Source organism: Anolis sagrei, chromosome X, assembly GCF_037176765.1.
Source record: "Anolis sagrei isolate rAnoSag1 chromosome X, rAnoSag1.mat, whole genome shotgun sequence".
NCBI classification, from domain to species: domain Eukaryota; kingdom Metazoa; phylum Chordata; class Lepidosauria; order Squamata; family Dactyloidae; genus Anolis; species Anolis sagrei.
The window spans coordinates 23,886,031-23,906,145 of NC_090034.1; the positions used below are offsets into that span (position 1 = coordinate 23,886,031).

At 45.6% G+C, this 20,115-nt stretch overlaps 1 protein-coding gene across 1 annotated transcript; it reads right to left on the minus strand.

The window, feature by feature from the left end:
* Nucleotides 1-198: 198 nt before the first annotated feature.
* NUBP2 (NUBP iron-sulfur cluster assembly factor 2, cytosolic) lies at nt 199-20,026 on the minus strand. Its single transcript, XM_060786354.2, has 7 exons — nt 19,916-20,026; nt 18,446-18,564; nt 9,926-10,124; nt 9,148-9,302; nt 5,428-5,538; nt 2,888-2,957; nt 199-1,065 (listed from the first exon to the last, which is right to left on the minus strand). The coding sequence occupies exons 1-7, from the start codon at nt 19,932-19,934 to the stop codon at nt 920-922; spliced, it is 819 nt and encodes a 272-aa protein (XP_060642337.2). The 5' UTR covers nt 19,935-20,026; the 3' UTR covers nt 199-919.
* Nucleotides 20,027-20,115: the final 89 nt, after the last annotated feature.

The following is a 20,115-nucleotide window of genomic DNA, read 5'->3' on the forward strand; positions in this document are numbered from 1 at the left end:
AGTTGGTGAGACAGTTATAGTTCCATGGGAACCAATGCAATAAAGATCTTGCTATTGGTAAGACAAATTAGGGAACAGATACGGCAAGTTAGTAATGGCCTATGATTTTGTTATGATAATGACACATTGAGAAACATCCATTTAGATTTCCTGAAAGTGGATTTGGAGACCAGAGTAAGGATTGTTCAATTAAGTATATCAGTGTTGGAAAATTAGAATTTTAATAAAAAAACAAAATATCATTTGCACATATGGGAACATTATGACTGTGGCCATTGATTTAGATATCAGGTATTTTGGGTTTGAGCTAATCGTGTTAGCCAAGGGGTCTCTGAAATAACAAAGAAAGTTGGAAACTCTGTTTGGTGCCTTGCGAGAGTTTAAGAGGTTTTGAATCTCAACCAGGTATGGGTGAACTTGGGCCCTCCAAGTGTTATGGACTTCAACTCCCATAATTCCTAACAGCTTCAGGCTCTCTCCTTAAATGGCTGAGGGGGAAAAGGAAGGTGCCCGAGGCTGTTAGGAATTGTGGGAGTTGAAATCAAAACACATGGAGGGCCCAAGTTTGCCCATGCTTGGTCTAAACCATTCACTACACTGATAGCTTCTGATTAATCATAAAGGCAATATTTTAGGCCTAAATTTAATTTCTTGCAATATATCAAACAGAGGTTTCCACTCTGACCTGTCAAAGCTTTAAGTGCATCTAAGGATAACAAACCTATTGGGTGCTTAGATCTAAAAGATAGACAGTGCAAACATTATGGTCACTCATCCAGAAGAGAGATGGAGCTGCTGAGAAACGGCTTCCATCAAGTCAAATCTCTTCAAAATTCACTGCAGATTCTGTTGTTGAGTCCTTTCCCCTTCGTGTCAGAAGCAGGCATTGTAGGAGTGGATTCCTGTTCTGTCTCGCACTTTATTGACTGTACTGAGATGCCCCAGTCAAAATCAGATGGGCGATACTGGCCAGCGCAGGGAAGGCCAAACTCTTAGGAAATTCTTGGAAGAGATACCTGCCTCCTTCCACAATCTGGCTGAGCTGAGGGTCTAAGGGCACGCAACCTACACAGGGGAACAAAATGGAAAAACTTTACAGAAAGTAGAGGATTTGAAGTGTAGAAATGACATGAGTTGTACAATTCACACTGCAACACCATCCAAAGCCGACCCCTCATTGGTCCACTGTGTCTTTCTTATTTGTAGAATGCTAGATTGATTAACAGAAAAACATTATCCCTGACCTATTATCCCACTGGGCATGTATTGCAAAGATTGTGCTCTATGAAACTGGTGCGTGCATGTAGAATCATAGAATCACTGAGTTGGAAGAGACCTCCAACCCCCTGCCAAGAAGCAGGAAAATTGCCTTCAAAGCACTCCTGACAGATGGCCATCCAGCCTCTGTTTAAAAGCCTTCAAAGAAGGAGCCCCCACCACACCCTGGGGGAGAGAGTTCCACTGCTAAGCCGCTCTTATGGTGAGGAAGTTCTTCCTAATATTCAGGTGGAAACTCCTTTCCTGTAGTTTGAAGCCATGGTTTTGTGTGCTAGTCTCAAGGACAACGGAAAACAAGCTTGCTCTCTCCTCCCTAGGACTTCCCCTCACATATTAGGTTTCTGCACAGCAGCAGGTGAGGTTGAGGGGTGTGTGTGTGGGGGGGGGGGGGGGGGGGAGGGGATTGCAGAGAGTCATAGAAACCTATGTGTTGATTTGTTGGCAAGTTACACTTTCTCAGACACAGAAGAAAGCAACGGTCAACTTCTTCTGAACAAATCTTGCCATGATAGGTTCACTAAGGATCACTGTAAGTTGGGAACCACCTCAAAGGCCAATTTCAAGATGGAATAGCCAGGATGAAGAATGGATGAAGATGGAGGCCCAGAACAGATGGAGGCCTCAGCAACAGAAAAATAAAGTTTTGCCATAGTGTAGAGTCCTTTCCACAGTCAAGTAGCTTTTGGATGAAAATCGACTATATTGTGCATTGTCCAGCACCACACCGAACTACTCTCCTGAGTTCTCAGTCTGCCGTAGGAGGATCATCTGGTAGTATATGAACAGTATATAGCAGTATAGGACCGGGCTTTAGCACAGCAGGCTAACCACCAGCTGCAATAAATCTTGCCAATCAAAAGGTTGGTAGTTCGAAGCTCGGGTCAGGGGTGAGCGCCCGACCTTCAGCCCAGCTCACTACCCACTTAACAGACCAAAAACAGCGGTGAGTAGATAAATAGTTACCGCTTAATTGAACCAAAAGGAAATACCAAAAAATGCTGGTGATTCGATCAAAAAGGAGGAGGTCTGTGGACAGGGCTCTTCGACATGGAGGATGGAGCGACAGCCCGCCCCCATGGCCGGAATCGAGCACAACCTCCAAGACGCTGAAGATGGGAAAAGCCTATATGTCTCTTGATGTTCATTCGTTCAGTCGTCTCCGACTCTTCGTGACCTCATGGACCAGTCCACGCCAGAGCTCCGTGTCGGCCATCACCACCCCCAGCTCCTTCTACCTGTACTCTACCTGTACTGTTATCCGTCCTGTCTGTGTATAACAGTATTCAACATTTGCCGTATATGTGTTCTATGATCTGCTCTGAGCCCCTTCGGAATGGGAAGGGCGGAATATAAATACTGTAAATAAATAAATAAATAAATGGATTGTCGGCTGCATGCATTCATAAGTGGCTACTCAAAGAATTGCAATAAGAGGCAAGCAAAATGGGATTCTGGCTAACTTACTTACCTTAAGGGGGAATTATGTGTTAGAATTGAGGAAAACACAGAATGGCTAAAGAGAATATCAGCATGTACTAGAAGTCCCAACACTACCACTTGCCATTTTGACTTTTAAAAAAATGTGTCACGGTATCATTAAGGTACTCACCAAGGAATGGCACTCCAGCATGTTCAGCCAGCTCTTGTCCGCCGCCTTTGGAAAAGAGATTTGTGCATTCCTGGAATAAGACAGGAAGCTTGATTTCAGAGACAGGTGAAAGTAGAAACTTTATGGAGAGAATAGAATCTGAGGAATTGTGGTCCTCCAGAGTTTGCTGGATCACAGATGCCAAAATCCCTAATAATTGGTGATATGAAAAGTGTTGAAATCTGTTGACATTTAGAGTGCTAAGGTTTACCATGTCTGAGGTGAATAATAAGGAGTTAATGAAGGATGCTTTGAGGATATTGCATTACACTATGTAACACATTTTTTGTTCCTGGGTTATAAATGTCATTTCCTAAGTGGTTCTATCAGGGCCGGGCTGTAGCACAGCTGGTTAATCACCAGCAGCAATAGATCACTGACGACTGGAAAGTGGCAAGTTCAAAGCCTGAGTTGGATTGAGCACCAGACTGTTAAGCCTAGCTTACTGCCCACCTAAGCATTTCAAAAACAGCTGAGTGGTGAGTAGAGAAATTAGGGACCGCTTAAAGCGGGGAGGTATTTTATGATAACATAAATATGTCAGCGATCAAAGAACAAGGAGGAAATACGATCAAAATGACTCGGCATCATAGTGGATGAAGCAACAGCACCCCTTGTGGCCGGAATCAAGCACAACCTCCGGGCACTAAAGTTTGAAATGCCAAAAATGCCTGTCTGTCTGTCTTAAAAATGGCACTGAATGTTTGCCATGTATGTGTGCATTATGATCCACCCAGAGTCCCCTTCAGGGTGAGAAGGGCAGAATATAAATACTGCAAATAAATAAATAAATAAAATCATAGAAATATGGAAAAAGTTTATGAAACTACAAAAACTTTGTCTTTGCAGGAGGGACATCCTGCAGCACATTTTGCTCTAGGTTTTCAATGAATATCTAATCATTGAGTCTCAAGCAATTCAACCTAGTTTGTGTCCGCCACAAAAACAAAGTTTCTGGAGTGGAACAACTACCTTCAAAGTAAGGAATGCACAACTAAACAGGAAATAATATTTTTAAACCAGGAACAACATTTTTCAAATGCCATTACATAGTGTTTATCACAGTATTCTCATTGTGATGGTTCTTTTGCAATCATGGGGAATGAGAGTTTTCAAAGAGGATGTTGTTTTTTGAAAGAGTAGAACAGGTGCCTCCACGGTGAGTGATGACTGAGAAAAACAGGATGTAAAAGGACAGAGAAAGCAGATTCGTTTTTCAGAAGGCACGAATGTGACACTGGAATATTACATGGAAGGGAAAGGAAGGAAAAGGAGGCAGCTTTCTATTAGCAACTGGAAGTCCTGCCCAAGTGGGAGAACACAAACTTCACCAAGAAAATGCAAGTAGAAAATCAGCAATGCAAAAAAAATGGATTTGACGAACCAACCTGGACACAGCATATTATTTGAGAACACAGACATGCTGGACCACTCTAACAATGATCATGTCAGACTACATAGAGAAGCCATTGGAATCCACAATCATGTGGACAATTTCAACAGAAAAGAGAAACCCATGAAAATGAACAAAATCTGGTTACTAACATTAAAAATTAGTATCAGAACAGTAAATAAAGAGCAACACTAAAAAAACAGGGCAATTCCAGACAGGAAACAATCAGGGCCAGCTAATACCACCTGACAAAGGATTCCCCCAGGCACCAACCAGCCAGGCTTTGAAGCTGCAAGACCGTTCACTGCTAATCAAGGTGGCCAACTGCAACATTCAGACTTGTCTCAAACATACAAGAGTTCTTTCTCCCACCGTGGACACTATTCTACAGGTATATTAAACCCCACTTGTCTAGTTTCCAACAACCTCACAACTGCTGAGGATGCCTGCCATAGATGTGGGTGAAACGTCAGGAGAGAATGATTCTGGAACATGGCCAGACAGCCCAGAAAACTCACAGCAACACCCCCCCTCCAAAAAAAAAAAAAGGAGTTTGAGGAGCCTACTACTAATAGCCTCAAGACCAACAATAAATAATTCCAGTAGCAGGGAGATGCACAGGGAGGCAGTTGAATTGTTAGGAGAATTCTGAAAGAGGATAAGGAAACAAGATAAGGGTAAGATGCAATCCAGTTTCATTGCTGAAAACAGAAGGGAAATATTAAATCTAGAATTGTTTCTAAGAGGAGAGCAAGAAGACAAGTAATTAAGAGAAGAGACAATTTACCCACAAACAACTCATAATATTTTGAGAGTGTTCTTTAAAACCTCACCAATGAAATTGCTTACCTTCAAACCAAGATATCTATCACTCTCCTCAAATCAAGCCCTTTTACCAGAGGACAGGACAAAGCCAACATAACACTGATTTCCCAAATCTGATCAAATAAATTATATGTCATTTGGTTTAAATTTGACAAAAGACTACAACTAAAGTAGACTGTTGCACAAAGTTCAAGCACGTTCTACTCCCTCCAAGTTGGAAAAATCTGCATTCTTATTGGTTAAAGTTGCATGTGAAGAGCTTGGATTGGCAGCTGCCTCTCACCGAACAATGTGGGCAGACAAAGCTGCTCATGTTCTCCACAATTCCAAGGACTCGCAATCCAGTCTTCTTGCAGAATGTCAGTTCTCGCCTCACATCTCCCACAGAAACTGCCTGTAAGAAGAACAGAGTTAAATGTGTTAAGGTTTTTTGGGGGGCGGGGGGAGGCCAGAAGCACAAGCCAGTTTGTTTGGTAGTAGAAGAGAGTCAAGTAAAGTTTGCACTGAAGGGTATGGACAGGTAAGTAATCCTCACTATGCAACTGTCCCAAGATTTCCCACAAAGTACAGGAAGACCACCTGGTGGCACTTTTGATATCTCAGAAACAAGGTAGACAGGAGTGTAGATGGGTCTGAAGCCAATGTTTCCAAATGTCCTGAATCCTCAGGAGGAGAGATGTTTCCTTTGTAGTATGGCTTCTTAGAACAGTGTGGTTAGCCCTTTACAGACACAGGAGGCTATGCTAAAAGGCACATGGTGTGGTCAAATCTAGAAAGCATAGGCAGTTCCTAATTGGTTCTGTCATAAAAATTGCCAATAATGGAATAATAATGAAATGTTGAAATTTTGGGTTGTTGTAGGTTTTTTCGGGCTATATGGCCATGTTCTAGAAGCATTCTCTCCTGACATTTCGCCTGCATCTATGGCAAGCATCCTCAGAGTTAGTGAGGATGTTTTAAGTGTTTTTGCACTACAAATAATATATGTGCAATGTGCACAGGAATTCATTCATGTTTTTTTCAAATTATAATCCGGCCCTCCAACAGTTTGAGAGACTGTGACCTGGCCCTCTGTTTAAACAGTTTGAGGACCCCTGATTTAGAACAGGGGTCCTCAAACTAAGGCCCGGGGGCAGGATGCAGCCCTCCAAGGTCACTTACCCGGCCCTCACTCAGGGTCAACCTAAGTCTGAAATGACTTAAAAGCACACAACAACAATCCTATCTCATCAGCCAAAAGCAGGCCCACACTTCCCATTGAAATACTAATAAGTTTATATTTGTTAAAATTGTTCTTCATTTTAATTATTGTATTGTTTTTAAGTGTCTTTTGCACTACAAATAAGATATGTGCCGTGTGCAAAGGACTTCATTCATGTTTTTTTCAAATTATAATCCAGCTCTCCAACAGTTGGAGGGACCGTGACCTGGCCCTCTGTTTAAAAAGTTTGAGGACCCCTGATTTAGAACCATGGATTGCCCATACCTAATAGTTTGTTTTCTAGACTTCCATTCAGATTCTTTTCCCCCCTCTGATTAATGTTTTTATACCTCCAAAGTTCTTGATCACCAAATCAGCAGGATCCTGGGCTTTCTAAGGTTATGTAAATGGAGCATAAACTTTGGAAGGTTCTATCAAGATGGGATTCAAGTACAGTTCAAATAACAGATGACAGGTGTAAGATTTGAGGATCAGCTTCACTATGTACAGAAGCTCTCTGAAGCTCTAGGTGCTCTTACTGCCTAATACAAGGAAAACAAGCTGATTCCTAATCCATCTAAAATGCAGATGTGTGTTTTTCATTTTAAGAACAGACAAGCATCTTGAGCTCTGAGGATTACCTGGGAAGGAATCCCACTAGACCATTGCAGCACACCCAAATACCTGGGAGTCACTCTGGACCATGCTCTGGCTTATAAGAAGCACTGCCTGACTATGAAGCAAAAAGTGGGTGCTAGAAATAATATCATATGAAAGCTGACTGGCACAACCTGGGGATCACAACCAGATACAGTGAAGACATTTATTTATTTATTTATTTATTTATTTACAGAATTTGTATCCCGTCCATATCAGCCCGGAGGCGACTCAGCCCTTGTGCTTTGCTACTCTGCTGCTGAATATGCATGCCCAGTGTGGAATACATCTCGCCATGTTAAAACAGTGCATGTGGCTCTTCATGAGACATGACACATTATCACAGGATGTCTATGCCCTATGCTGCTGGAGAAATTCTACTGTTTAGTCAGTATCGCACTACCTGACATCCATTGGGAAGTAGCAGCCAGTAATGAAAGGACCAAGGTATTGACATCTCCAGCCCATCCTCTGTGCGGATATTAGCCAGCAAGCCAATGCCTTAAATCAAGAAATAGCTTTCTAAGATCTACATAGATACTCGCAGGAACGCCTCAGCAAGCAAGAGTTCAAAAGTGGCAAACTAAAACTCTGAATCTTAATCAGTGGCTGAGACTGGATGAGAAACTCCCCCCTGGGCACACTGAAGGCTAGGCGACTTGGAAGGTGCTAAACAGACTGCGCTCTGACTGTGCCGTCGCGCCTGGGGATATTATTCTCAATAAAGGAGGGATGGACGTGGCATCTTTCCCCCAGGGGATTGCTTCTTGCCCTCCTATAGGAAACTGGAACTTTCAAGAACCCAAAAAGCTGTGGATAACTCAAAATAAGTTTTATTTATCACAAAGTCATTAAAGCAATGAGCTGGAAAACTTCAGAGAGGTGAAGGAAAATATACGTTACAGTCTTAACTAGTCCTGGGTCCAAGATGTTTGAAGCTGAGAAGCCTCACCAAGTTTCCTCTTTCCTCAATGGCTGTGAATGCCGGAGCAAACCACAGCCCCAGTTCAGATGGCCTATGTTTTGAAGACTCAGGATCTTCCTTTGGTGCCAAAAGAACCGGTTTGAAGGCGCTTGGGTCTCCTCAATATTGTCCAGGACGATCTGGACATAAAGCATGAGCCCCAAGGGTAAAAAACCTCAGAGTTGATGCTAAGAGGTAACTTAAATCAGGGTCCTTTAGAGTCAAGCCTTTTACTCACGTCCATATGGTAGGAACTCTGATGGCAGAATGAAAAGAAATGGAAGCTCTCCCCTCCTGCAGGAAGGGGTGGAGCCAAACAGTACTGATTGACAGCTATAAGTAACCAATCCATACAACTATACATAAGCAGGGTAAAAGGGGCAGGATTAAGCATGATACAACACTTTAAACCTTGCAACTATCAGTTTTACACATAGGTGGCGCCACTTGCGCCGTCACACTGGCACCACAAGATGCAAAGCTAACCTTAAGAAATGGGGCTACAAAGTGGAGTCCATGAGAAGAGCAAACCACAGACCACCCACTACAATGCAACCTGAGCCCTGCCGCATGCACAATGTCAGACCTTCTCACAGTAACATCAGAGGCACTTTAAGTAGCTAGCTTCTGATCAAAGGAAATTTAGTATTAGCAAGCTTTTAACTTTGTTTGTGGATTTTGTATGCATTAAAACTATTCTCAACTCACTTCTGACATGATAAATTAATACTTTGTACAGAAAGGTCCATCCCAAAAAAGGTGGCCAGAAGATAATCAACAGACTACTCTGATTCCATTGATCAACTCATCCCTGTTATTTAGCATCAAGACTAGAATTGCTCGTCCCCTTATCCCTATCTCTACCTCTATGAAATAGGGTATTATCTGCACTCGGTTTTAAGGGTTTTAAATGTTTGTTTTTAATACTGTCAATATTAAATTCTATTTTAATGTTAGCATATTTTAGAGTTTTAAATAATAATGTATCAGTTTTACTGTAAGCCGCTTTGAGTCTCTCTCTCTCTCTCTCGCTCTCTCTCTCTTTTTGGTGAGAAAAAACAGGATGTAATAATGTATTTCTCCATTCATGTGTACCAATATAATCAATTTTGGCTACTCAATAAAGCAAGCAAAGGTATTAAAGGAAGCAATAGTGCAGAAACCAAGACAGAGGGATATACCTGTGGTGTAGTGACCAGAACTGCTCCCAAAGGATTATAAGGCCGAAGAGCTTCTACAATGGCCATGTGCTCATCAGAGGTTCCGGGAGGTGTATCTACAATCAAGAAGTCAAGCTCTCCCCAGGCGACATCAGAGACAAACTGCTTGATCAAAGCTGTAAAACAGATACACATCACTGAATGGAAAATGCATAATTTTGAACAAGAGCGCAGGAGAATCTAGAAAACATTCTTGAGATTTGCATCTGGAGATGTCTCCTGTATGAACCTGCCTGAACCTTAAAATCTTTGGAAGTGTACCTTCTTGTCTGCACTACCAGTATCAGGTATTTATTGGTGGGAAAGCTTGGATAAGTTGCCTTTTTGGAGTATCAGGATTCCCTTAGCAATGTCAATTCAGGGGTTCTAATAGAAGTGATACTCTAAGGACTAGATGTATGAACTTTACAGAAATATTCGGGTTTTTAGAGGTCAGGCTTGCTATTGTGGAAGATCCCAAGCTATATTGTCCTGATCTCTGTAAGCCGGAGAATTTCTGATTTTATTTCTGAAAAGTTCATGCTTTCAGCTCTTGTAGTAGAGCTACAAAACAAAAATGTAAAATACCCAGTCTGAAGTTGGGGCAAAGAAGCAATGGAGAGGTGCACCCAACTTCTTGGTCCTTCCATGCGCTATCCCTGGATTTCATTCCATTATTTTCTGTCCCTGTTGAGATGACCTTCCTATCACAAAGAGTTCTTTCTTTCAGACTACCAAAGCCCAAAAAAGTTTTTCGTACCATTTTTCTTTGGTCCTCTCCAGACCACAGCATCATCTGACTTCTCCAGAAGGAAGCCAATGGACATGAGGGCAATGTTCTTGTCTTGGCCAACATAGACGGGCACCCAGCCGCTGTCGCACTGGTGAACTTCGTGGTCTTGGGCATTGAGCATGTAAGGGGTGCTGGGGCCACAGAGGTCTACATCCAGGATCCCAACCTGGATTGAGATATATAGGCAAGACAGGCCCTTTTCAAAAGCTGTGCAAAATCCATTACCAAGACAGAGCCAATATCTACTAGAATGGCTGTTGTTAACCCAAAGGATAAACTTGAACTCCATTACTGCCATACTAATTTTACCAGAGTGAAGGTAGACCAGGTATAGGCATACTTTGGCCCTCCAGGGGTTTTGGACTTCAACTCCCACAATTCCTAACAGCCTACTGGCTGTTAGGAATTCTGGAAGTTGAAGTCCAAAACCCCTGGAGAGCCAAAGTTTGCCCAAACCAACATTTTCAGGGCACATTTCTCATTGCTCACCTATGTTCATTATTACATACCAAGCACTCAAGCTGGGTGTGCTGTTACACCCAGACGCTTTTAAAGACAAAACAATGATGTGCTGTTCCCTATGTCTGGGCGAACTGCCGGTGCTTTTCTTGAGAAGACTGAGATTCTCAGTAACTGAGTCTATTACAAGTTCTGAACATCAAAAAAGATATTTATTTCTCAAAGTTGCAAAGTTGCAAAAAGTTGATAAACCAAATAGATATTTCTTCTTTCTCTTCTCCACCAGTTAGCAGGCTCGCTTTTCCCGCCTTTGGCTGTTAAACTCCAGGCTTTGCAAGGCTGCAGCAGCTCCTGAGAGAAAGGCAAGGGGCAACAATTCCAAGCAACTAAAAAAGCAATGCAAAACAGTCTCCTGCGAGACGGAACACTGGGACCATCACAAGCTGCATTAGAAAAGGTTGGCAAACAAATTGTATTCTAGTCTTGATGATGGTCTATATTAAGATATAGACCATAATAAGCAGAACTTGAAAGAAAAAGGAGCAGTACAGCACATTCTTGTTCAATGCTCTAGAGAGAAATGCTTCTTCTAAGATACTCTGATTCTTTCTCACTGTGGGCCCCTCTCTTGCCCTGACATCCATGCTCAATCAGCATGCCCAGTTCTCATTTGAGAGTGTTGTTGTTGTCATTATTATTATTATTATGGTCAGTAATGAGGCTGCTCAGGATATTGGGTGGCAACCTGTGCTTGACAGGGTTACACTCCCCCTGAAGACACAGATCTGCAGCTTGGGGGTCCTCCAGAACTCAGCACTGATGCTAGATGCCCAGGTGTCGGCGGTGGCCAGGACGGCCTTTGCACAGTTAAAGGTTGTGTGCCAGCTGCGACCATGCCTTGAGAAGTTAGACATGGCCACAGTGGTCCATGCCTTGGTTACATCCAGTTTGGAATTTGCAATGTACTCTATATGAGGCTGCCTTTGAAGATGGCCCGGAAACTGCAATTGGTACAAAGGTAGGTGGCCAGGCTTCTAACTGGAGCTTATTATATGGAGTGCATGATGGGGAGGCCCTCCTCTGCCAGGGAGGCCCTCGTCTCACTTCTGCCACTGTCACAAGTATGGTTGGTGGGGACGAGGGAGAGGGCCTTCTCAGTGGTGGCCCCCTGATTTTGGAACACACTCTCCAGGGAGATTAGGCAGGCCCCACATTGTCCACTTTTTGTAGAGACTTGAAAGCCTGGATGAATTAGTCCTGAGGCCCAGTCCCTACGTCATCAGTTAGTACTCAGTTCTGAACTTTCTCCACTTCCCCGTCCCTATCATTCACTGTTTGCACTATCACTTGCTCAGCCCTTTTATAGTTGGCCATGCCCATTTTGTAGTCCTGGCCATTGGTTTTTGTTGATCCTTGTCTGATAGAATTATAATTGCAATAAGTTTAAATTTTTATTGTTGTGTTTTAGTAAGATGTTTGTGTTTTATGATGCTTTTAAAAAAATGTCTGTATGATTTTCTTCTTGACAATTGAAAGTTTTGCCTTACGTGTTGGGAGATTTCAACATCCATGCCGAGGCCTCTCTTTCTGGTGCGGCTCAGGACTTCATGGCTGCCATGGCAACCATGGGCCTATCCCAGCTAATATCTGGTCCCACCCATAGTGCCGGACACACCTTGGATTTGGTCTTCAGCCAGGGATGGGATGAGGGTGACGGGATGGAGGAGCTGACCATCGCCCCATTGCCATGGACCGATCACCACCTGATCAGATTTAGACTAACTGTGCCTTCTAACCTCCGCAGGGGTGGTGGACCCATTAGAATGGTCCGCCCCAGGAGACTTATGGATCCAAATGGTTTCCTGACGGCTCTTGGGGATTTTTCCACCTCCTTGGCTAGCGACACTGTCGATGCTCTGGTCTCTCACTGGGACAGTGAGTTGACCAGGGCAATTGACACAATCGCTCCGGAACGCCCCCTCTCGAGTAACCGAGCTAAACCAGCCTCTTGGTTCACTGAGGAGCTGGCAGCGATGAAGCGAAAGAAGAGGAGGTTAGAGTGTGGGTGGCGCCAGAATCCCACAAATCCAGCCCAAACACACCTGAATGCCTTCTTAAGGTCCTATGGTGTGGCAATAGTGGCGGCTCAGAAAACATTCATTACAGCCAATATTGCATCTGCGAAGAATTGTCCAGCTGAGCTTTTCCGAGTTGTCAGGGGCCTGTTAAATCCGCCGAAAAGCGAGGCCTCGGATAACTCGGTGGCTCGCTGTGAAGCATTTGCTCAATCTTTCGCGGATAAAATTGAGCAGATTCGGTCGGGTTTTGACGTCATGTTAATGGCAGTCTCTGGGGATGTAACGAGAACATCTGCTTGTCCAGTTTTGTTGGATTCTTTTCAATTGGTTCAGCTTGAGGATGTGGACAGGATCCTTGGAGAGGTGCGACCTACCACATGCATCCTAGACCCCTGCCCATCCTGGCTGATAAAAGAGGCCAGAGGGGGGTTGGCAGAGTGGGTGAGGTGATGGTTAATGCCTCCCTACGGGAAGGAAAGTTTCCAGAGAGCTTAAAAGGTGTTGGCACTTCCTGGTCAGATTTAGGCTCACTGCGCCCCCTAACCTCTGCAGAGGTGGAGGACCCATTAAGTTGGTCCACCCCAGGAGGCTTATGGATCCGGACGGATTCCTGACGGCTCTTGGGGATTTTCCCGCCACCTCGGTAGGTGATTCTGTTGATGCCCTGGTCGCTCTCTGGAATGGGGAGATGACTAGGGCAATTGACACGATCGCTCCGGAACGTCCCCTCTCGAGTAGCCGAGCTAAACCAGCCCCTTGGTTCACTGAGGAGCTGGCAGCGATGAAGCGAAGGAAGAGGGAACTAGAGAGTGTGTGGCGATCGGATCCGAGCGAGCCAAATCGAACACGGTTTGTGTCCTTCTTAAGGGCATATGCCGCGGCAATAAAAGCCGCAAAGAAAACTTTCTTTGCGGCCACTATTGCGTCTGCAAAGAACCGTCCGACTGAGTTGTTTCGGATTGTCAGAGGCCTTTTAAATCCCGCCACCTTAGGTGGAAGCCCTGACAATTCGGCATCTCGCTGCGAAGCTTTTGCCCGGTTCTTTGCAGACAAAGTCGCTTTGATCCGTTCTGGTCTGGACACCATATTAAGGGCAGTCTCTGAGGTTGTAACACGAGCACCTGCTTGTCCTATTTTGATGGATTCATTTCAATTGGTGAAACCCGAGGATGTGGACAAGATACTCGGAGGAATGAGGCCTACCACGTCCATCCTAGACCCCTGCCCATCCTGGCTTCTAAAGGAGGCCAGAGGGGGATTGGCTGAGTGGGTTGAGGTGGTGGTTAACGCCTCCCTTCGGGAAGGCAGAATTCCAGCGAGCTTAAAACAAGCTATAATAAAACTGCTGTTGAAAAATCCATCACTGGACCCCACTAAATTCGACAGCTTTCGGCCAGTTTCCAATCTTCCCTTTTTGGGCAAAGTCCTGGAACACGTGGTGGCTTCACAACTCCAGGTATTCTTGGTAGACACGGATTTTCTGGATCCGGCACAGTCTGGTTTCAGACCGGGACATGGAACTGAGACAGCCTTGGTCGCCTTGGTAGATGATCTTCGCCGGGAGCTTGACAGGGGGAGTGTGTCCCTGTTGGTGCTGCTGGACCTCTCAGCAGCCTTCGATACCGTCGACCACTGTATCCTTCTGGAACGCCTTGCGGGGATGGGTCTCGGGGGCACTGTTCTACAGTGGCTTCGGTCATTCCTGGAGGGTCGGTCCCAGAAGGTGTTATTGGGGGACACCTGTTCAACCCCACAACCTTTGTCGTGTGGGGTTCCTCAGGGCTCCATACTGTCCCCCATGCTGTTTAATATCTACATGAAGCCGCTGGGTGAGATCATCCGGAGTTTCGGGGTACGGTGTCATCTGTACGCAGATGATGTCCAACTCTGTCACTCCTTTCCACCTGCTACTAAAGAGGCTGTCGAGGTCCTGAACCGGTGCCTGGCCGCTGTAACGGTCTGGATGAGGGCGAACAAATTGAAATTGAATCCAGACAAGACAGAGGTACTCCTGGTCAGTCGCAAGGCCGAACAGGGTATAGGGTTACAGCCTGTGCTGGACGGGGTCGCACTCCCCTTGAAGGCACAGGTTCGCAGCTTGGGTGTGATCCTGGATTCATCGCTGAGCCTGGAGCCCCAGGTCTCGGTGGTGACCAGGGGAGCATTTGCACAGCTTAGGCTCGTGCGCCAGCTGCGCCTGTACCTTGGGAAGTCTGACTTGGCCACGCTCTGGTTACATCCTGTTTAGACTACTGCAACGCTCTCTACGTGGGGTTGCCCTAGAAGACGGCCCGGAAGCTCCAACTGGTCCAACGTGCGGCAGCCATGATACTAACAGGAGCGGGGCACAGGGAGCATACAATCCCCCTGTTGTACCAGCTCCACTGGCTGCCGATCTGCTACCGGGCTCAATTCAAGGTGTTGGCACTGGCCTATAAAGCCCTAAGCGGTTCCGGCCCAAGATACCTTACTAACCGCCTCTCAGCCTATGAGCCCACGAGGACTTTGAGATCTTCCAGGGAGGCCCTGCTCTCGATCCCGCCTGCATCTCAGGCACGGCTGGTGGGGACGAGAGATAGGGCCTTCTTGGTGGTGGCTCCTCGGCTGTGGAACACCCTTCCCGTAGACATCAGGTTAGCCCCCTCCCTGTTGATCTTCCGCAGGAAGCTGAAGACCTGGATGTTTAAGAAGGCTTTTGAATAGAAGTGCAATGACTGGTAACTTGACCATAGGAATGTAACAACGGAAATGACATCGGATTGTGAATTGGACGATGAGACGACTCGGAATGGTATTGTAGTAAGGTTGATGTTTTGATGATGTTGATAATTATGTACTGTGGATTGTTTTATTGTATGTTGTATTCTGCACCTTTTTTCTATGTTGTACACCGCAATGAGTCGCCGGTAGGCTGAGAATTGCGGTATATAAGCGTAGTAAATAAATAAATAAATAAATAAATAAATAAATAAAACAAGCTATCATAAAACCGCTGTTGAAGAAACCATCACTGGACCCCACTCAATTCGACAACTATCGGCCAGTCTCCAATCTCCCCTATTTGGGCAAAGTCATGGAACGTGTGGTGGCAACACAACTCCAGGGGTTTCTGGTAGACACTGATTATCTAGATCCGGCACAGTCTGGCTTTAGGCCGGGACATGGAACTGAGACAGCCTTGGTCGCCTTGGTAGATGATCTTCGCCGGGAGCTTGACAGGGGGAGTGTGTCCCTGTTAGTTCTGCTGGACCTTTCAGTGGCCTTTGATACCGTCGATCACGGTATCCTTCTGGGACGCCTCATGAACATGGGGCTCGGGGACACCACTTTGCGGTGGCTCCGATCCTTCCTTGAGGGTCGGTCCCAGAAGGTGTTACTGGGTGACACGTGTTCGTCTCCACAACCATTGTTGTGTGGAGTCCCACAGGGTTCAAATCTGGCCCCAATGTTATTTAACATCTACATGAAGCCGCTGGGGGAGATCATCCGGAGTTTCGGAATGAGATGTTATCTCTACGCAGATGATGTCCAAATCTGTCACTCCTTCCCACCTGTCACCAAGGAGGCTGTCCAGACCTTGAACCGGTGCTTGGCTGCTGTGTCGGACTGGATGAGAGCTAACAAATTGAAACTGAATCCAGACAAGACAGAGGTCCTACTGGTCAGTCGTAAGGCTGAACAGGGTATAGGGTTACAGCCTGTGTTAGATGGGGTTACACTCCCCTGAAGACACAGGTTCGCAGCTTGGGAGTGAGCCTGGACTCATCGCTGAGCCTGGAACCACAGGTCTCGGCGGTGGCCGGGAGAGCTTTTGCACAATTAAAACTTGTGCGCCAGCTGCGCCCGTACCTTGGGAAGTCAGATCTGGCCACGGTGGTCCACGCTCTTGTTACATCCCGGTTGGATTACTGCAACGCGCTCTACGTGGGGTTGCCTTTGAAGACTGCTCGGAAACTCCAACTAGTCCAGCGAGAGGCAGCCAGATTGCTCACTGGAGCGGCATACAGGGAGCATATCACCCCCCTGTTATGTCAGCTCCACTGGCTGCCGATCCAATTCCGAGCACAATTCAAAGTGCTGGTTTTGACCTACAAAACCCTATACGGTTCCGGCCCAGTGTATTTGTCCGAACGGATCTCCCTCTACGTCCCACCTCGGAGTTTAAGATCTTCTGGGGAGGCCCTGCTCTCGACCCCGCCGCTATCACAAGTGAGGTTGGCGGGGACGAGGAGCAGGGCCTTCTCGGTGGTGGCCCCTCACCTGTGGAACTCACTCCCCGAGGAGATTAGATCAGCAACCTCCGTTTTGTCGTTCAGAAAAAAATTGAAGACTTGGATATGGGACCAAGCTTTTGGACATTCTGGCAGCTAAAGGAAAGACCCGACGATAAACAGGAACTGACGGAACGGAATGGATGTACGGAACTCTGAACACTGAGCATGAGATTGTTTACTATGTATTGATGTTTTTAATCTGTTAATTGTTTAAATTGCTTTTATGTATGTTTGTATAACTGATATAGGCATTGTACTGTGCCTTCGTCTGTAAGCCACCCTGAGTCCCCCTTTGGGGGTGAGAAGGGCGGGGTAGAAGTAACTGAAATAAATAAATAAATAAATAAACCACCCTGAGTCCCTTCAGGGAGATAGGGCAGTATACAAATAAAGGTTGTTATTATTATTATTATTATTTTCTTTCCTGGCTCTCTTCTTGGCTTGAGGTGGGTTACAACATAGACTACTGCAACGCTCTCTACGTGGGGTTGCCTTTGAAGACAGCTCAGAAGCTCCAACTAGTCCAACACTCGGCAGCCATGATTTTAACAGGAGCGGAGCGCAGGGAGCATACAACCCCCCTGTTGCGCCAACTCCACTGGCTACCGATCTGCTACCGGGCTGAATTCAAAGTGCTGGCGTTGGCCTTTAAAGCCCTAAACGGTTCCGGCCCAAGCTACCTATCTAACCGCATCTCTGCCTATGAACCCACCAGGAGTTTGAGATCTTCCGGGGAGACCCTGCTCTCGATCCCGCCTGCTTCTCAAGCTCGGCTGGCGGGGACGAGAGATAGGGCCTTCTCGGTGGTGGCTCCTCGGCTGTGGAACGCCCTTCCTACGGACATTAGACTAGCACCATCTCTAATGGTATTCCGCAAAAAGGTGAAGACCTGGATGTTTGTGCAGGCGTTTGAGTAATTTAGTGCAATCTGGTAATGGAACATAGGAATGGAACAATGGACGACGAACCTGGACTACGCTTGGATGATGAGAAGATTGGGTACGGTTGTTTTTTGTAATAATTGTGCATTGTAATTGCTTATTGGTAATTTATGGATAATGTGTTAAGTCAGTTGTTATATGTTGTATGGAACCACTGCTGTTTCTACTGTTTTTACTGTTTGTGAACCGCCGTGAGTCGCCTTCGGGCTTGAGATACAGCGGTATATAAGCAAAGTAAATAAATAAATAAAAATAAAATAAAATACACAATCATGTTCACAGTAGTAGCAGAATTTATACACTATTTTTCCTCTGGCAAAGGAAACTTAAAAGTGGTTAACATTAAAAACCACAACAGTGTGTGAATTAAAACCTAGGAGAAAACAGTCTTATGTATTTTTGCATACTTTGAGGCTTCCAATACATAACAATCCATATTCAGAGGACAGAATCCTCAATACCTTAGTGTATAGCTAATTAGTCAAATTTAGTTTTAGAGAAGATATGGTAGTTTCGTCTTCCTGTCTTTTCTTTTTCAGTAGGAATGCTTTCTTTGCACATTCATTTGTTAGTGCAAAAAACAAATCAATGGCAAATAAACTCCCATCCAATCCAGGCATGAAGGGAAAAAGTCAACAAATCCCTGGTAGGTCCAAAACATTCAAGAATCTCCTGGTGAAGATGGCTGCTCTAATGCAATGCTACACCACATTGTTATGGAATAATAGAGCATACCTTTTTCCCAGCATGATGCAGAGCCAAAGCCAACTCAGTTGAAATGGTACTCTTTCCCACTCCTCCTTTTCCCGAGAGCACCAGAACAATGTGCTGAACACCAGCCAGATTGCCTCTGTCTGTAAGGGACAAAAACACACATGTATTGTACCTGTTTGGGCAAGGATAAAAGAAATGAATGCTGCAGGTCTATCTATCTACTCACTCCTACCGATAATGGATCTGGACTATACTGTACTTGGCACAGAGATCCCTCCTGACCAACAGAATTACTGGAGGGGGTTTGTAGTCATTCAGAGAGCACTATTATCCTCACTGATGATGGCTCTCTAGAGCAAAGTTGGCATTCATCATGGTCAATTTAAAATACTGGGAAGGTTTCAGAGTGGATGGAGGGAGGATGGGAGCTGAAGTTCTCCCATATCCAAAGTTCCTCGAGTACCATCCACTCAGAGAGCTGTGTGTATAATGGGACCATTCATAACAGCCAAGTCCTAGCTATTACTTCTAATATTTATCATTACAAAATACCTAACCTGGGCATCGCCGGGTACCTAAGCTAGCATATCTGTGTTTGTATGCATGTATGTATGCATGTATGTATATATGTGTATGACAAAGTATGTCTATCTGTACTACAAAGGCTGTTACTAGGTGAAGTAGCTCTCTGTGATGTCACTGTGTGGGCCGTTGCTAGGCGATGTGTCTCAATGATGTCACTGTCTAGACTGTTGCTAGGTGAAGTGGCTCTTTGTGTTGTCACTGTGTTAGCTGTTTCTAGGTGAAGTGTGATGTCATTGTCGTGACTGTTGGTAGGTGAAGTATCTCTCTGTGATGTCACTGGCTTGACTGTTACTAGGTGAAGTGACTCTGTGATGTCAATGTCTTGACTCAGGCATGTAGCCGGGGGGGGGGGGGGGGTTGAGGGGCTTCAGCCCCCCCCCCCCCCCGAAATTCTCATGGTGGTTCGCGAAAAGGCCTTACTGGTGCATTATTTAAACTGTTATGTTTATTCATATCATGATCTGATCACCATACTCAATATATCCCATATGCATGGGGGTATTGGGGTAATGATACAAAAGGTTTGCTAGGGTAGACCCTCTTTCACTCAGACTCAGCCCCCCCCCCCCGAAACTCAGCCCCCTCCGAAACCCCCTGAAAAAAACTCAGCCCCCCCCCCCCCCGAATCGAAATCCTGGCTACGGGCCTGTCTTGACTGTTACTAGGTGAAGTGACTCTGTGATGTCACTGGCTTGACTGCTTCTAGGTGAAGTGTCTCTGGGACCTCACTCCCTCTGAGGATGCTTGCCATAGATGCAGGCGAAACGTCAGGAGAAAAATTGCCTCCAGAACATGGCCATATAGCCCGGAAAAACCTACAAGAACCCACTGTCTCTGGGATGTCCCTGGGAAAGCATCCTCTGAAAGGCCCGCCTCCCTACGAGCGTCAGTTAGTCAGTCACTCACCTTCTTTCCCCTTCTCCATGTTGCATCGCTGAACTTCCTGCCGCTTCCGCTTTTTTTTTTGTTTCGTTTACCGGAGTGACGTGAACCCTTTCTAATCAGTGGGCAAAAGGGAGGCGCCGCCTACCGCTGAATGATCCAATGAGAAGGCGATGAGGGCGTCGCGAGGGCGTGTTTTTCGCTGTCGGGACGGAAGGAAGGCG

Bases quoted from the DNA above. Each gene is read 5' to 3' on its own strand.
- NUBP2 (XM_060786354.2), bottom strand. The intron at 10,125-18,445 runs GTATGCTCTATT...ATCTCAATCCAG, and splicing joins TGCATCATGCTGGGAAAAAG to GTTGGGATCCTGGATGTAGA. The intron at 5,539-9,147 runs GTATATCCCTCT...TTCTTCTTACAG, and splicing joins TTCTGGTCACTACACCACAG to GCAGTTTCTGTGGGAGATGT.